Source organism: Oncorhynchus mykiss, chromosome 13 (assembly GCF_057628025.1).
Source record: "Oncorhynchus mykiss isolate SJ-2025 chromosome 13, ASM5762802v1, whole genome shotgun sequence".
NCBI classification, from domain to species: Eukaryota; Metazoa; Chordata; class Actinopteri; order Salmoniformes; family Salmonidae; genus Oncorhynchus; species Oncorhynchus mykiss.
Genome location: NC_143034.1, coordinates 24,231,999 through 24,246,441, shown reverse-complemented (window position 1 = coordinate 24,246,441; position 14,443 = coordinate 24,231,999). Strand labels below are relative to the sequence as shown.

The following is a 14,443-nucleotide window of genomic DNA, read 5'->3' as shown; positions in this document are numbered from 1 at the left end:
GAACTGTCACCAGACCTTTCCTTGAAAATGGTTGTGGAAAACAGGCCTGTGCGTGGCTGAATGTATCGTTTGAGGCAGTTCTCTGAAGATGTTTACAGGAGGTAAAAGTTCACCTTACCTAAAGATATGATTTAAAGGGGCAATCTGGGACTTAAACAACAACAAAGCGTTCTCCCGACACTTTTTGGGGGGTAACAGCTAAGAATTTGTGCACACAACACCTCAAATGGTTGGAGCCTACCAGACTAGAAGTGCAGTTGATGGAAGTTTAACAGAGAAACCAACTATTCAATATGTAGTCCAGAGCAGTGGAGCGGGCCCTGTTCAAAAGTAGTGCGCTACCTAGGGAATAGGGTGGCGTTTGGGACACTGCCCTAGTCATGATGAAGGTTGTGTCTGATCTTCCCTGATTGACGACCCAAACGTAAAATATGATGTATATTGTGACTTGTCAGGGCTGACAAATATGATAACATCACGGTGCGCCATAACCAAAGACAGGAAACATGTTCAAACATATTTATTCATATCATTTACATACATTTCGATACAAAACGACAAAGGACTTTTTACTCAACCCTCTACGATATACAATAGATGTTGCAGCAATAGTTAAAGACACATTAAAATATTCCAAATGTGAATACAATGAGTCTAAACAAATCTATACTGTTACTTTGATACTCAGAGCGTATGTACAGTGGCTTGGGATAGTATTCACCCCCTTGGCATTTTCCTATTTTGTTACCTTACAACTTGGAATTAAAATAGATTTTGTGGGGGGTAGTTGTATGATTTGATTTACACAACATGCCTACCACTTTGAAGATGCAAAATATATTTTTGGGTGAAACAATAACTTGAGCGTGCATAACTATTCACCCCCTCAAACTCAATACTTTGCAGAGACACATTTTGCTGCAATTACAGCTGCAAGTCTCTAGGAGTATGTCTCTGTAAGTTTGGCACATCTAACCACTGGGATTTTTGCCCATTCTTCAAGGAAAAACTGCTCCAGCTCCTTCAAGTTGGATGGGTTCCGCTGGTGTACAGCAATCTTTAAGTCATACCACAGATTCTCAATTGGATTGAGGTCTGGGCTTTAACTAGGCCATTCCAAGACATGTAAATGTGTCCCCTTAAACCAAACGAGTTTTGTTTTAGCAGTATGCTTAGGGTCGTTGTCCTGCTGGAAGGAGAACCTCTGTCCCACTCTCAAATCTCTGGAAGACTGAAACAGGTTTCCCTCAAGAAGTTCCCTGTATTTAGCACCATCCATCATTCCTTCAATTCTGACCAGTTTCCCAGTCCCTGCTGATTAAAAACATCCCCACAGCATGACGCTGCCACCACCATGCTTCACTGTAGGGATGAGGTTCTCGGGGTGATGAGAGATGTTGGGCTTGCGCCAGACATAGTGTTTTCATAGACAGCCAAAAAGCAAAATTTTTGTCTCATCTGACCAGAGTACCTTCTTCCATATCCTTGTCTTTGGTCTCTTTATTGCCTCTCTGATCAATGCTCTCTTTGCCTGGTCTGTGAGTTTTTGTGGGCGGCCCTCTTTTGGCAGGTTTGTTGTGGTGCCATATTCTTTCCATTTTTTAATAATGGATTTAATGGTGCTCTGTGGGATGTTCAAAGTTTCAGGTGAACTTTATTTCAGTAATTATGTGACTTCTGAAGTTCATTGGTTGCACCAGATCTTATTTAGGGGCTTCATAGCAAAGGGGGTGAATACATATGCACACATCACTTTTCCGTTGTGTTTTTTTTTTTAAACAAGTAATTTTTTTCATTTCACTTCACCAATTTTGACTATTTTGTGTATGTCAATTCCATGAAACCCAAATAAAAATCCATTTAAATTACAGGTTGTAATGCAATAAAATAGGAAAAATGCCAAGGGGTTGAATACTTTCGCAAGGCACTGTATAAATATATACAGTACCAGTCAAAAGTTTGAACACACCTATATTCCACAAAGGGACACCTGTTAAATTAAATGCATTCCAGGTGACTACCTCATGAAGCTGGTTGAGAGAATGCCAAGAGTGTGCAAAGCTGTCATCAAGGCAAAGGGTGTTTAACGTTTTTTTTTTGGTTACTACATGATTCCATATGTGTGATTTCACAGTTTTGATGTCTTCACTATTATTCTAGGTCCAATATAACGTACGATATACACTGAGTGTACAAAACATGAAGGACACCTGCTCTTTCCATGCCATAGACTGACCTGGTGAATAGTAGTAGGTGGTAGTAGGTGCCAGGTGAGTATGGTAGTAGGTGCCAGACGCACCGGTTTGAGTGTGTCAAGAACTGCAACGCTGCTGTTTCTTTTAACACTCAACAGTTTCCTGTGCGTATCAACAATGGTCCACCACCCAAAGGACATCCAGACAACTTGACACAACTGTGGGAAGCATTAGATCAACATGGGCCAGCATCCATGTGGAACGCTTTCAATACCTTGTAGAGTCCATGCCCCCACGAATTGAGGCTGTTTTGATGGCAAATAGGGTGCAACTCAATATTAGGAAGGTGTTCCTAATGTTTATCCTCCTACACACTTTCTTGTGCATATCTGTTTAACATGTACGATATATAACTTATCCTGCCTCGGAATATGGAATGACTACTACAGTAGACACATTGACACTTACGCAAAAGAGAGAAGAAAAAAACAAACAAGCAAACTCAAGTTATTGGTTCTCTTCAGCTAAGCAAGGTAAACATGATCAAAGACACGGTAACACTTGGAGCACCTTCTTATGAAGCCTTATAAAGGATCATAGCACCTTATAATGTGCTATGAATACATTGTTAAGGCATTATAACACCTGATAGTGTTTCTAAAAGTATACCGTGATGTGGACTGCCCTCATTTTCTGTCAAAATCAGTGATCAGGAAAACGGTCAAGTCAGATACTGCATTCATATCATCATACTGTTGCTGTGTCAATAAATAAATACATTCTCTCTATACTGCACATTGTAGGAAAAGGTTTTCAGCCAGATTGAGAAAAGACATTCAGCGTGATTCACGGAGAGAGAGGCACGTATAACTGAGAGGAGAGTGAAACCTAATGGTTGTAGATGTGCTGACTTCCAAACAGCACATAGAGTCAATGTAGGTTACTGTACAACTGGTGACAATAAATGTTACATTTTGGAACAGTATGGAGATAACATTTCTGACAGAAATCTTTCCATTTACATAGATATGGACATAATTAAACTTAAGAAACCATTGACAACATTTTAAAACACCACCACACATCTCACACACTATCCTAGAGCTCTGACATTAGGGGTTTTGTAGACTGACACAGGTGTCTGTAAACCATGAACACAGATTCAGAAGAAATACTGAACAATGAACCGAAACAGATGATTTTTTTTCTTTGTCTGTACTAACTGGGCAGGGAAAAGCAAAGTCCACCAATTCCACCTCATTACTTTCACCTATTCTGTCCCACTGGGCAAAAACCGGTTGAATCAACGTTGTTTCCACATCATTTCAACAAACACATTCAGTGTGATGACGTTGAATCAATGTGGGAAACAAATTGGATTTGCAAAAAGGGAATTTTGGCTTTTTAAAATGTTTATCTGACTTTTAACCTAAAGCCAGTGTCATGGTGACATTTTATGTTAATTTCACATTGACTTCACGTTAGTTGACGATTCAACCAAATGGAAATCAAAAATAGACGTTTAACTGACGTCTGTGCCCAGTGGGGTGTTTTCAGATCAGTACAGATGAAGAGATACTTTTAGACTACTGACGTCTATCACTCTCTCTCTCTCCCCTCTACTTCTTCTTCTCTATCACGTCGTACTCCAGGACGACGGCACCATAGCCGTTCGTCTTGGCCAGTTGGGGGTTGTTAGCGACGGCCAGTTCGCTGCTCTCCTCCTCCAGCATGCCGTTCCTGGCCGCGAACATCTGGCTGATCTCCACAAATGTCTTGTTCTTGGTCTCGGGGACGATGAAGAAGACGTAGGCCGCCACTGCCGTGCACACGCCAAAGAACACCAGGTAGCAGTAGGCCCCTGCCGACATCTGGGGGGGGGTGGAGAAAGAGTTGTTTGTTGAATGAATTGACTTGATTATTAGAGGGAACAGTAACAGAACACAATGCGAATTGGATCTTCAGACGATGACACTTATTTAATTCAAACATTTGCTAATATACTACTGCTATACTTCTACTATACTACCAATATACTGCTGCTATACTACCACTATACTACTAGTATACTACTACTACTACTATACTACTTCTTTACTACTACAGATGAGTTCGAGTGGAGTTTGAGGGAATAGGGAGCTGGATCGAGAGCTGTCGTGAAAAAGGCACGACTAAAATGCCAACATGCAGCAGGAAAAAACGTAAGTACAAGGGTAATTATAGGCCAGTAGTTCTGACCTGTAGGAAGGGGAAGACAAAGCCGATGGTGAAGTTGGACAGCCAGTTGAGGCATCCAGCCACGGTGTAGGCAGCCGGACGATGGGACTGTTTAAACAGCTCTGCTGTAATCAGGAAGGGCACTCCAGCTACATAGGGACAGAGACACACAGACGGCCAACCCAACTTGGATAATTATTTCCACTAACAGGTCTTTTGACCAATCAGATCAACTCTGAAAAAGATCTGATGTGAAAAGATCTGATGTGATTGGCCAAAAGAACAATTAGTGGAACGAATATCAGAATGTGTGAACACAGCCATAGTCTACAAAAAAAAAAATAATTTTCAAGCCGTGATAGAATCACATCATAGACTACTAGTTATAGTCACGTGAAGTTGGGCAGACTACCAAACCGCTGATACTGATAACAGCAAGACTTTAGAGTAAGGATAGTACATTGGGGGTTGAAACCACCATTATATTCCCTCGGTGTAAGACAGATGTATGATCTTAATTTGATCCGTATTGTCACAGCCAAATAATCCTGCAGCAACAGGATTTTAACATTTAGTCCATTATATTGCCTGATTGGTGGTTAGGCTATTAGCTGGCCAAAAAGGCTACATGAAAAATACAATATTGATAACATAACCATGTGTTAGTGTGGGTTTTCAGTGAACTTACCAAGCTCATCTGAAAATTCTCAGCAACAAAGGAGTGATCAAATTAAGGTCCTACGTCTGTATCACAATATGTTAACTCTATAATATGTAGAATCTATAGACGGTTTCATTGCTCCATAATATCTAATTCATCATGGTTAGAAATGAGAGATTTTATGAATGAGGAATGATACATTAGTAAAAGCCTAATGATGAACCTGTCAAGTTAAGTCCTCATTATTTGAGCATGATAATGACATGGGGAGAAGGCTTGATAATATAGTCAATAAGTAGGGCTCTGCAATTTGTCTACATCTGCAGTACAGTGAGCTCCTTCACATTGTTTATGCAAGTTTTTGTCTCAAGGAGGCATATTCATCACACACACACACACCAAAATATTCATTATGAACAATGAGCCATTGAAAATCTAATTGCGGCAAACAGAAAATCCTCATCTGAGCTTGATGTATGGATTTTGCCTGCTTGACGGATTACATTATGTAAACTGGTGTTGGTCTAATTCATCAGGCTTATAGCCACCATCAACATTCTAATAAACTGTTGCGTTCAGCCGACGAGCCCCAAACAAATGGGTGTAAGAATGGATGTTCCTGTTACCGTGGCAGTTATGATTTCCTCATTTAGTGGATTAATGAAATACAATACAATAGAGTAGCTATTTATGTTGGCTGCCTTTCCAAGAGCACTTCTATATTCCACCACCAGAGAGCAGTGTTTCCTAGTTAGAAAATAACAGGCTGTGTCTGTTGGATAAAGTGGAACGTTCAAAGTGCTATAGGTTTCCTGGAGGTTAAGAGTACTGGGTCAATAACTGAAATGTTGCTGGTTCGAATCCCTGAGCCAACTTGGTGAAAAATCTGTTGATGTGCCCTTGAGCAGGACACTTAACCATAGTTTCTCTGGATAACAGAATCTGCTAAATAACTTAAATGTACTTCTTTGAGTAGCATTATAACCCCTTGTGCTGAAAGAGGAAGTACCCACTCTTCTATTGAGCGAGATATACATCCTGAGTATAGAACCGTGTTTTGAAGGAGAGAAACAGAGACAGAGATAAACAAACAAGCAGACCACCAGGGTAGATGTCTTACCTGGTCCTATACAGAAGCCAGCGATGATCCCCACCACACAGGCAACACTGATGTAGTGGGACTTAATGGGCATTGAATGGAAGCATAGGACAGTCATTATCAGAGACCATAGGACAGTCATCACATTACAAATAATAATAGACTGACTGGTTACTGATTGTACTCATTAAAGAGACAGTCAGACACAGAGACAGTAACTATCAACAAAGAGAGTCAGCACGATTCAGACTAATAGTAATGAAGATTGCATTGTTCTTCTATAAACTGACCTGAAATCAGATTCTCTCTTTTCACAGAAAATGCAGAATTCCAGGTCTGGTGAACTGATCCTAGGCCTGTGTCTATAGGGGAAGATTCATGGGTAGATGAACGTACCTGGAACATGAGGGAGAGCGTGATCCCTGCACAGCAAATTCCCATGAAGGTGAATCCACCAATCATCAGAGGTCTTCTGCCCAGCCGTTCAATGGTGAAGCACTGGAGGCGGGACAAAGGAGAACACATTATTTCTATTGGCTGACGACTTAACATGTCAATGTTATGCTTCTGCATGGGAAAAAATGGCAAACTGCTACCCAGAGACTGTGTTTCTTGGAATAGCTCAGCACCCAGTATGTCCACTGACCTATATGTCTCTTTAGAAACTGTAGCCATGGGATGTATGCATCCCAAATGACACCCTATTTCCTTTGTAGTGCACTACTTTTGACCAGGGCCCAAAGGGGGATATATAGGGAATATAGTGTGCCTGTCACAGCTGATTTCCTCCTCTTCGTCTGAATGCAGCGTGGTAAGTGTCCATAGTAGATTTTAATGAATAATCCGAAACAGTACAAAACAATAAACGAAACGTGAAAAAAAAAAACAGTACCATGTGGTGAAACAAACACAGACACGGAAACAATCACCCACAAAGTACCCACAGAATATGGCTGCCTAAATATGGTTCCCAATCAGAAACAACGATAGACAGCTGCCTCTAAATGAGAACCAATCTAGGCAACCATAGACATACAATATACCTAGAAGGGAAACAGCCCCATAAACATACAAAAAACCCTAGACAAGACAAAAACGCATACATCACCCATGTCACACCCTGACCTAACCAAAATAACAAGGAAAACAAAGAATACTAAGGTCAGGGTGTGACAGTGTCATTTGGGACAGACACGGTCTGAACCAGAGCCGTACTGTATACATAATATACTGTATATAATAAAGCTGTGGTTTGACTATAGTATCTCAGTGGATATATGCTGAACAGTTCCTGAGGAATAGCCTTATAGCTAAAGTACAGGCTTGTCCAAAAGGAGTGTTGAAGTGAGTATTACCACCAGCTACCAGACAATAATAACAACACCTGAGACTAGAGTAGGCTAGCTAATGTTAGCCTGGTTAAACCAGTCTGAATGCTTCACTCACCTATGAGAGCAGCTTTCAGTCTGGTGAACCAGGCTAAGCTAGCATGCTCAGCTGTTGTGCTCACACAGTAATCCAATGACAGCTTGCTTACCCCTACGCATCCAGCGATAACCTCGATGGCTCCGGTTCCAACCGTGGTGTACTGGATCTGAGGGACTGGGATACCTGCGTTCTCAAAGATGGTGTTGGTATAGAACCAGATCTGAAGAGAGAGAGAGAGTTGTAAGATCAGTAGCTGAACTGTGAGTAGTGAACATGTACATTGTTGAATACACATACTGTAGGGCTACATCTTTGTTGCATTGTTCTTTGAATACTCCATTGTTCAGTGTTCTGGGCTGTACAGCGCTTACATGATCATCATGGACAGCAACATTAGTAACTGAGTGTACATATTAAACATGACCGTCTGTTTAACCTGGCTAAACAAATATGCAACGTTCAGCTAATGGTCATTCTTAAGCTCTTATTCTTCATGGCTGATTCATCATAAATGCTGTCATGACCATCCTAAATCCAATCTGTCAAATCAGATATATTTAATCAATGCTGTGGTCCAACATGTCAACGTTGGCTGATAGTACTCCCAGTGAAATGAATGACTGTCATTATCTCATTCGTCATACTTCAGTACAACAACACACATCCTCTAATACGGACAAGATCAGGAAAAGTGGATGAAATGCACACATACTGTAGGTTTCAGTAACCATCCATACACATACATGGATTTTTCCACCCACTCATGGAAATATTTCACATCCACACACTGGTATTTGCCCGTCCCCGTGTAGAATTCTGATTGGACTTCTAGAATTGCCAAGCAGGAAATGGGTTGCAAAGACCTAAAAGGTGGACATTGGGGTTCTTTGATATAACATTAGAGCTGTTGTGCTCTGTGTCTGGAACAGCTGCGACAGTAGAAAGCAGTATAGCGTGGCCGTGCTGTGAAATGGGGACCAGCATGAGACCATGTACACGAGTGCTTATCCACATGCCGCTGAAGGGCTAAGGGCCCATGTCACTAGGACCAGTGTGTGTATGGGGGAATCCATTTGGACTATGAAATAAGGATGTGTGTCTAGGGTGTATTGTACGGTAATGAGGACCAGTGTGTGTATGTGTCTAGGGTGTATTGTACGGTAATGAGGACCAGTGTGTGTATGTGTCTAGGGTGTATTGTACAGTAATGAGGACCAGTGTGTGTGTCTAGGGTGTATTGTACAGTAATGAGGACCAGTGTGTCTAAGGTGTATTGTACAGTAATGAGGACCAGTGTGTGTGTGTGTCTAGGATGCATTGTACAGTAATGAGGACCAGTGTGTGTATGTGTCTAGGGTGTATTGTACAGTAATGAGGACCAGTGTGTGTGTGTGTCTAGGGTGTATTGTACGTTAATGAGGACCAGTGTGTGTATGTGTCTAGGGTGTATTGTACGGTAATGAGGACCAGTGTGTGTATGTGTCTAGGGTGTATTGTACGGTAATGAGGACCAGTGTGTGTATGTGTCTAGGGTGTAGTGTACAGTAATGAGGACCAGTGTGTGTGTGTCTAGGGTGTCTTGTACAGTAATGAGGACCAGTGTGTGTATGTGTGTGTCTAGGGTGTATTGTACAGTAATGTGGACCAGTGTGTGTGTGTCTAGGGTGTATTGTACAGTAATGAGGACCAGTGTGTGTCTAAGGTGTATTATACAGTAATGAGGACCAGTGTGTGTGTGTGTGTGTGTCTAGGATGTATTGTACAGTAATGAGGACCAGTGTGTGTATGTGTCTAGGGTGTATTGTACACTAATGAGGACCAGTGTGTGTCTAGGGTGTATTGTACAGTAATGAGGACCAGTGTGTGTATGTGTCTAGGGTGTAGTGTACAGTAATGTGGACCAGTGTGTGTGTGTGTGTGTGTCTAGGGTGTATTGTACGGTAATGAGGACCAGTGTGTGTGTGTGTGTCTAGGGTGTAGTGTACAGTAATGAGGACCAGTGTATGTGTGTGTGTGGGTCTAGGGTGTATTGTACAGTAATGAGGACCAGTGTGTGTGTGTGTGTCTAGGGTGTATTGTACACTAATGAGGACCAGTGTGTGTGTGTGTGTGTGTGTCTAGGGTGTATTGTACAGTAATGAGGACCAGTGTGTGTGTGTGTCTAGGATGTATTGTACAGTAATGAGGACCAGTGTGTGTCTAGGGTGTATTGTACAGTAATGAGGACCAGTGTGTGTCTAGGGTGTATTGTACAGTAATGAGGACCAGTGTGTGTCTAGGGTGTATTGTACAGTAATGAGGACCAGTGTGTGTGTGTGTATCTAGGGTGTATTGTACGTTAATGAGGACCAGTGTGTGTATGTGTCTAGGGTGTATTGTACGGTAATGAGGACCAGTGTGTGTATGTGTCTAGGGTGTATTGTACGGTCATGAGGACCAGTGTGTATGTGTCTAGGGTGTAGTGTACAGTAATGAGGACCAGTGTGTGTGTGTGTGTGTCTAGGGTGTATTGTACAGTAATGAGGACCAGTGTGTGTGTGTGTCTAGGGTGTATTGTACAGTAATGAGGACCAGTGTGTGTGTGTGTCTAGGGTGTATTGTACAGTAATGAGGACCAGTGTGTGTCTAAGGTGTATTGTACAGTAATGAGGACCAGTATGTGTGTGTGTTTAGGATGTATTGTACAGTAATGAGGACCAGTGTGTGTCCAGGGTGTATTGTACAGTAATGAGGACCAGTGTGTGTGTGTGTGTGTAGGGTGTATTGTACGTTAATGAGGACCAGTGTGTGTATGTGTCTAGGGTGTATTGTACGGTAATGAGGACCAGTGTGTGTATGTGTCTAGGGTGTATTGTACGGTAATGAGGACCAGTGTGTGTATGTGTCTAGGGTGTAGTGTATGTTAATGAGGACCAGTGTGTGTATGTGTCTAGGGTGTATTGTACGGTAATGAGGACCAGTGTGTGTATGTGTCTAGGGTGTATTGTACAGTAATGTGGACCAGTGTGTGTGTGTGTGTGTCTAGGGTGTATTGTACAGTAATGAGGACCAGTGTGTGTGTGTGTGTGTCTAGGGTGTATTGTACAGTAATGAGGACCAGTGTGTGTGTGTGTGTGTGTGTGTCTAGGATGTATTGTACAGTAATGAGGACCAGTGTGTGTATGTGTCTAGGATGTATTGTACAGTAATGAGGACCAGTGTGTGTCTAGGGTGTATTGTACAGTAATGAGGACCAGTGTGTGTCTAGGGTGTATTGTACAGTAATGAGGACCAGTGTGTGTCTAGGGTGTATTGTACAGTAATGAGGACCAGTGTGTGTGTGTGTATCTAGGGTGTATTGTACGTTAATGAGGACCAGTGTGTGTATGTGTCTAGGGTGTATTGTACGGTAATGAGGACCAGTGTGTGTATGTGTCTAGGGTGTATTGTACGGTCATGAGGACCAGTGTGTATGTGTCTAGGGTGTAGTGTACAGTAATGAGGACCAGTGTGTGTGTGTGTGTGTCTAGGGTGTATTGTACAGTAATGAGGACCAGTGTGTGTGTGTGTCTAGGGTGTATTGTACAGTAATGAGGACCAGTGTGTGTGTGTGTCTAGGGTGTATTGTACAGTAATGAGGACCAGTGTGTGTCTAAGGTGTATTGTACAGTAATGAGGACCAGTATGTGTGTGTGTTTAGGATGTATTGTACAGTAATGAGGACCAGTGTGTGTCCAGGGTGTATTGTACAGTAATGAGGACCAGTGTGTGTGTGTGTGTGTAGGGTGTATTGTACGTTAATGAGGACCAGTGTGTGTATGTGTCTAGGGTGTATTGTACGGTAATGAGGACCAGTGTGTGTATGTGTCTAGGGTGTATTGTACGGTAATGAGGACCAGTGTGTGTATGTGTCTAGGGTGTAGTGTATGTTAATGAGGACCAGTGTGTGTATGTGTCTAGGGTGTATTGTACGGTAATGAGGACCAGTGTGTGTATGTGTCTAGGGTGTATTGTACAGTAATGTGGACCAGTGTGTGTGTGTGTGTGTCTAGGGTGTATTGTACAGTAATGAGGACCAGTGTGTGTGTGTGTGTGTCTAGGGTGTATTGTACAGTAATGAGGACCAGTGTGTGTGTGTGTGTGTGTGTGTGTCTAGGATGTATTGTACAGTAATGAGGACCAGTGTGTGTATGTGTCTAGGGTGTATTGTACACTAATGAGGACCAGTGTGTGTCTAGGGTGTATTGTACAGTAATGAGGACCAGTGTGTGTATGTGTCTAGGGTGTAGTGTACAGTAATGTGGACCAGTGTGTGTGTGTGTCTAGGGTGTATTGTACAGTAATGAGGACCAGTGTGTGTGTGTGTGTCTAGGGTGTAGTGTACAGTAATGAGGACCAGTGTGTGTGTGTGTGGGTCTAGGGTGTATTGTACAGTAATGAGGACCAGTGTGTGTCCAGGGTGTATTGTACAGTAATGAGGACCAGTGTGTGTGTGTGTGTGTAGGGTGTATTGTACGTTAATGAGGACCAGTGTGTGTATGTGTCTAGGGTGTATTGTACGGTAATGAGGACCAGTGTGTGTGTGTCTAGGGTGTAGTGTACAGTAATGAGGACCAGTGTGTGTGTGTGTGTGTCTAGGGTGTATTGTACAGTAATGAGGACCAGTGTGTGTGTGTGTCTAGGGTGTATTGTACAGTAATGAGGACCAGTGTGTGTGTGTGTCTAGGGTGTATTGTACAGTAATGAGGACCAGTGTGTGTCTAAGGTGTATTGTACAGTAATGAGGACCAGTATGTGTGTGTGTTTAGGATGTATTGTACAGTAATGAGGACCAGTGTGTGTCCAGGGTGTATTGTACAGTAATGAGGACCAGTGTGTGTGTGTGTGTGTAGGGTGTATTGTACGTTAATGAGGACCAGTGTGTGTATGTGTCTAGGGTGTATTGTACGGTAATGAGGACCAGTGTGTGTATGTGTTTAGGGTGTATTGTACGGTAATGAGGACCAGTGTGTGTATGTGTCTAGGGTGTAGTGTATGTTAATGAGGACCAGTGTGTGTATGTGTCTAGGGTGTATTGTACGGTAATGAGGACCAGTGTGTGTATGTGTCTAGGGTGTATTGTACAGTAATGTGGACCAGTGTGTGTGTGTGTGTGTCTAGGGTGTATTGTACAGTAATGAGGACCAGTGTGTGTGTGTGTGTGTCTAGGGTGTATTGTACAGTAATGAGGACCAGTGTGTGTGTGTGTGTGTGTGTCTAGGATGTATTGTACAGTAATGAGGACCAGTGTGTGTATGTGTCTAGGGTGTATTGTACACTAATGAGGACCAGTGTGTGTCTAGGGTGTATTGTACAGTAATGAGGACCAGTGTGTGTATGTGTCTAGGGTGTAGTGTACAGTAATGTGGACCAGTGTGTGTGTGTGTCTAGGGTGTATTGTACAGTAATGAGGACCAGTGTGTGTGTGTGTGTCTAGGGTGTAGTGTACAGTAATGAGGACCAGTGTGTGTGTGTGTGGGTCTAGGGTGTATTGTACAGTAATGAGGACCAGTGTGTGTCCAGGGTGTATTGTACAGTAATGAGGACCAGTGTGTGTGTGTGTGTAGGGTGTATTGTACGTTAATGAGGACCAGTGTGTGTATGTGTCTAGGGTGTATTGTACGGTAATGAGGACCAGTGTGTGTGTGTCTAGGGTGTAGTGTACAGTAATGAGGACCAGTGTGTGTGTGTGTGTGTCTAGGGTGTATTGTACAGTAATGAGGACCAGTGTGTGTGTGTGTCTAGGGTGTATTGTACAGTAATGAGGACCAGTGTGTGTGTGTGTCTAGGGTGTATTGTACAGTAATGAGGACCAGTGTGTGTCTAAGGTGTATTGTACAGTAATGAGGACCAGTATGTGTGTGTGTTTAGGATGTATTGTACAGTAATGAGGACCAGTGTGTGTCCAGGGTGTATTGTACAGTAATGAGGACCAGTGTGTGTGTGTGTGTGTAGGGTGTATTGTACGTTAATGAGGACCAGTGTGTGTATGTGTCTAGGGTGTATTGTACGGTAATGAGGACCAGTGTGTGTATGTGTTTAGGGTGTATTGTACGGTAATGAGGACCAGTGTGTGTATGTGTCTAGGGTGTAGTGTATGTTAATGAGGACCAGTGTGTGTATGTGTCTAGGGTGTATTGTACGGTAATGAGGACCAGTGTGTGTATGTGTCTAGGGTGTATTGTACAGTAATGTGGACCAGTGTGTGTGTGTGTGTGTCTAGGGTGTATTGTACAGTAATGAGGACCAGTGTGTGTGTGTGTGTGTGTCTAGGGTGTATTGTACAGTAATGAGGACCAGTGTGTGTGTGTGTGTGTGTGTGTCTAGGATGTATTGTACAGTAATGAGGACCAGTGTGTGTATGTGTCTAGGGTGTATTGTACACTAATGAGGACCAGTGTGTGTCTAGGGTGTATTGTACAGTAATGAGGACCAGTGTGTGTATGTGTCTAGGGTGTAGTGTACAGTAATGTGGACCAGTGTGTGTGTGTGTCTAGGGTGTATTGTACAGTAATGAGGACCAGTGTGTGTGTGTGTGTGTCTAGGGTGTAGTGTACAGTAATGAGGACCAGTGTGTGTGTGTGTGGGTCTAGGGTGTATTGTACAGTAATGAGGACCAGTGTGTGTGTGTGTCTAGGGTGTATTGTACACTAATGAGGACCAGTGTGTGTGTTTGTGTGTGTGTCTAGGGTGTATTGTACAGTAATGAGGACCAGTGTGTGTGTGTGTCTAGGATGTATTGTACAGTAATGAGGACCAGTGTGTGTATGTGTCTAGGGTGTATTGTACAGTAATGAGGACCAGTGTGTGTATGTGTCTAGGGTG

At 42.7% G+C, this 14,443-nt stretch overlaps 1 protein-coding gene across 1 annotated transcript in view; it reads right to left on the bottom strand.

Annotated features, from left to right (window-relative positions):
* Nucleotides 1–505: 505 nt before the first annotated feature.
* Nucleotides 506–14,443, bottom strand: part of LOC110485764 (solute carrier family 2, facilitated glucose transporter member 9) — a 33,002-nt gene continuing 19,064 nt past the window's right edge. The window contains exons 8-12 of the mRNA XM_021556922.3: nt 7,710–7,820; nt 6,569–6,670; nt 6,194–6,254; nt 4,434–4,561; nt 506–4,066 (exon numbers count right to left, since the gene is read on the bottom strand). Of these exons, the coding sequence (XP_021412597.2) occupies nt 3,815–4,066; nt 4,434–4,561; nt 6,194–6,254; nt 6,569–6,670; nt 7,710–7,820 (654 nt within the window). The 3' untranslated portion in view covers nt 506–3,814. The remainder of the gene's footprint in view (nt 4,067–4,433; nt 4,562–6,193; nt 6,255–6,568; nt 6,671–7,709; nt 7,821–14,443) is intronic.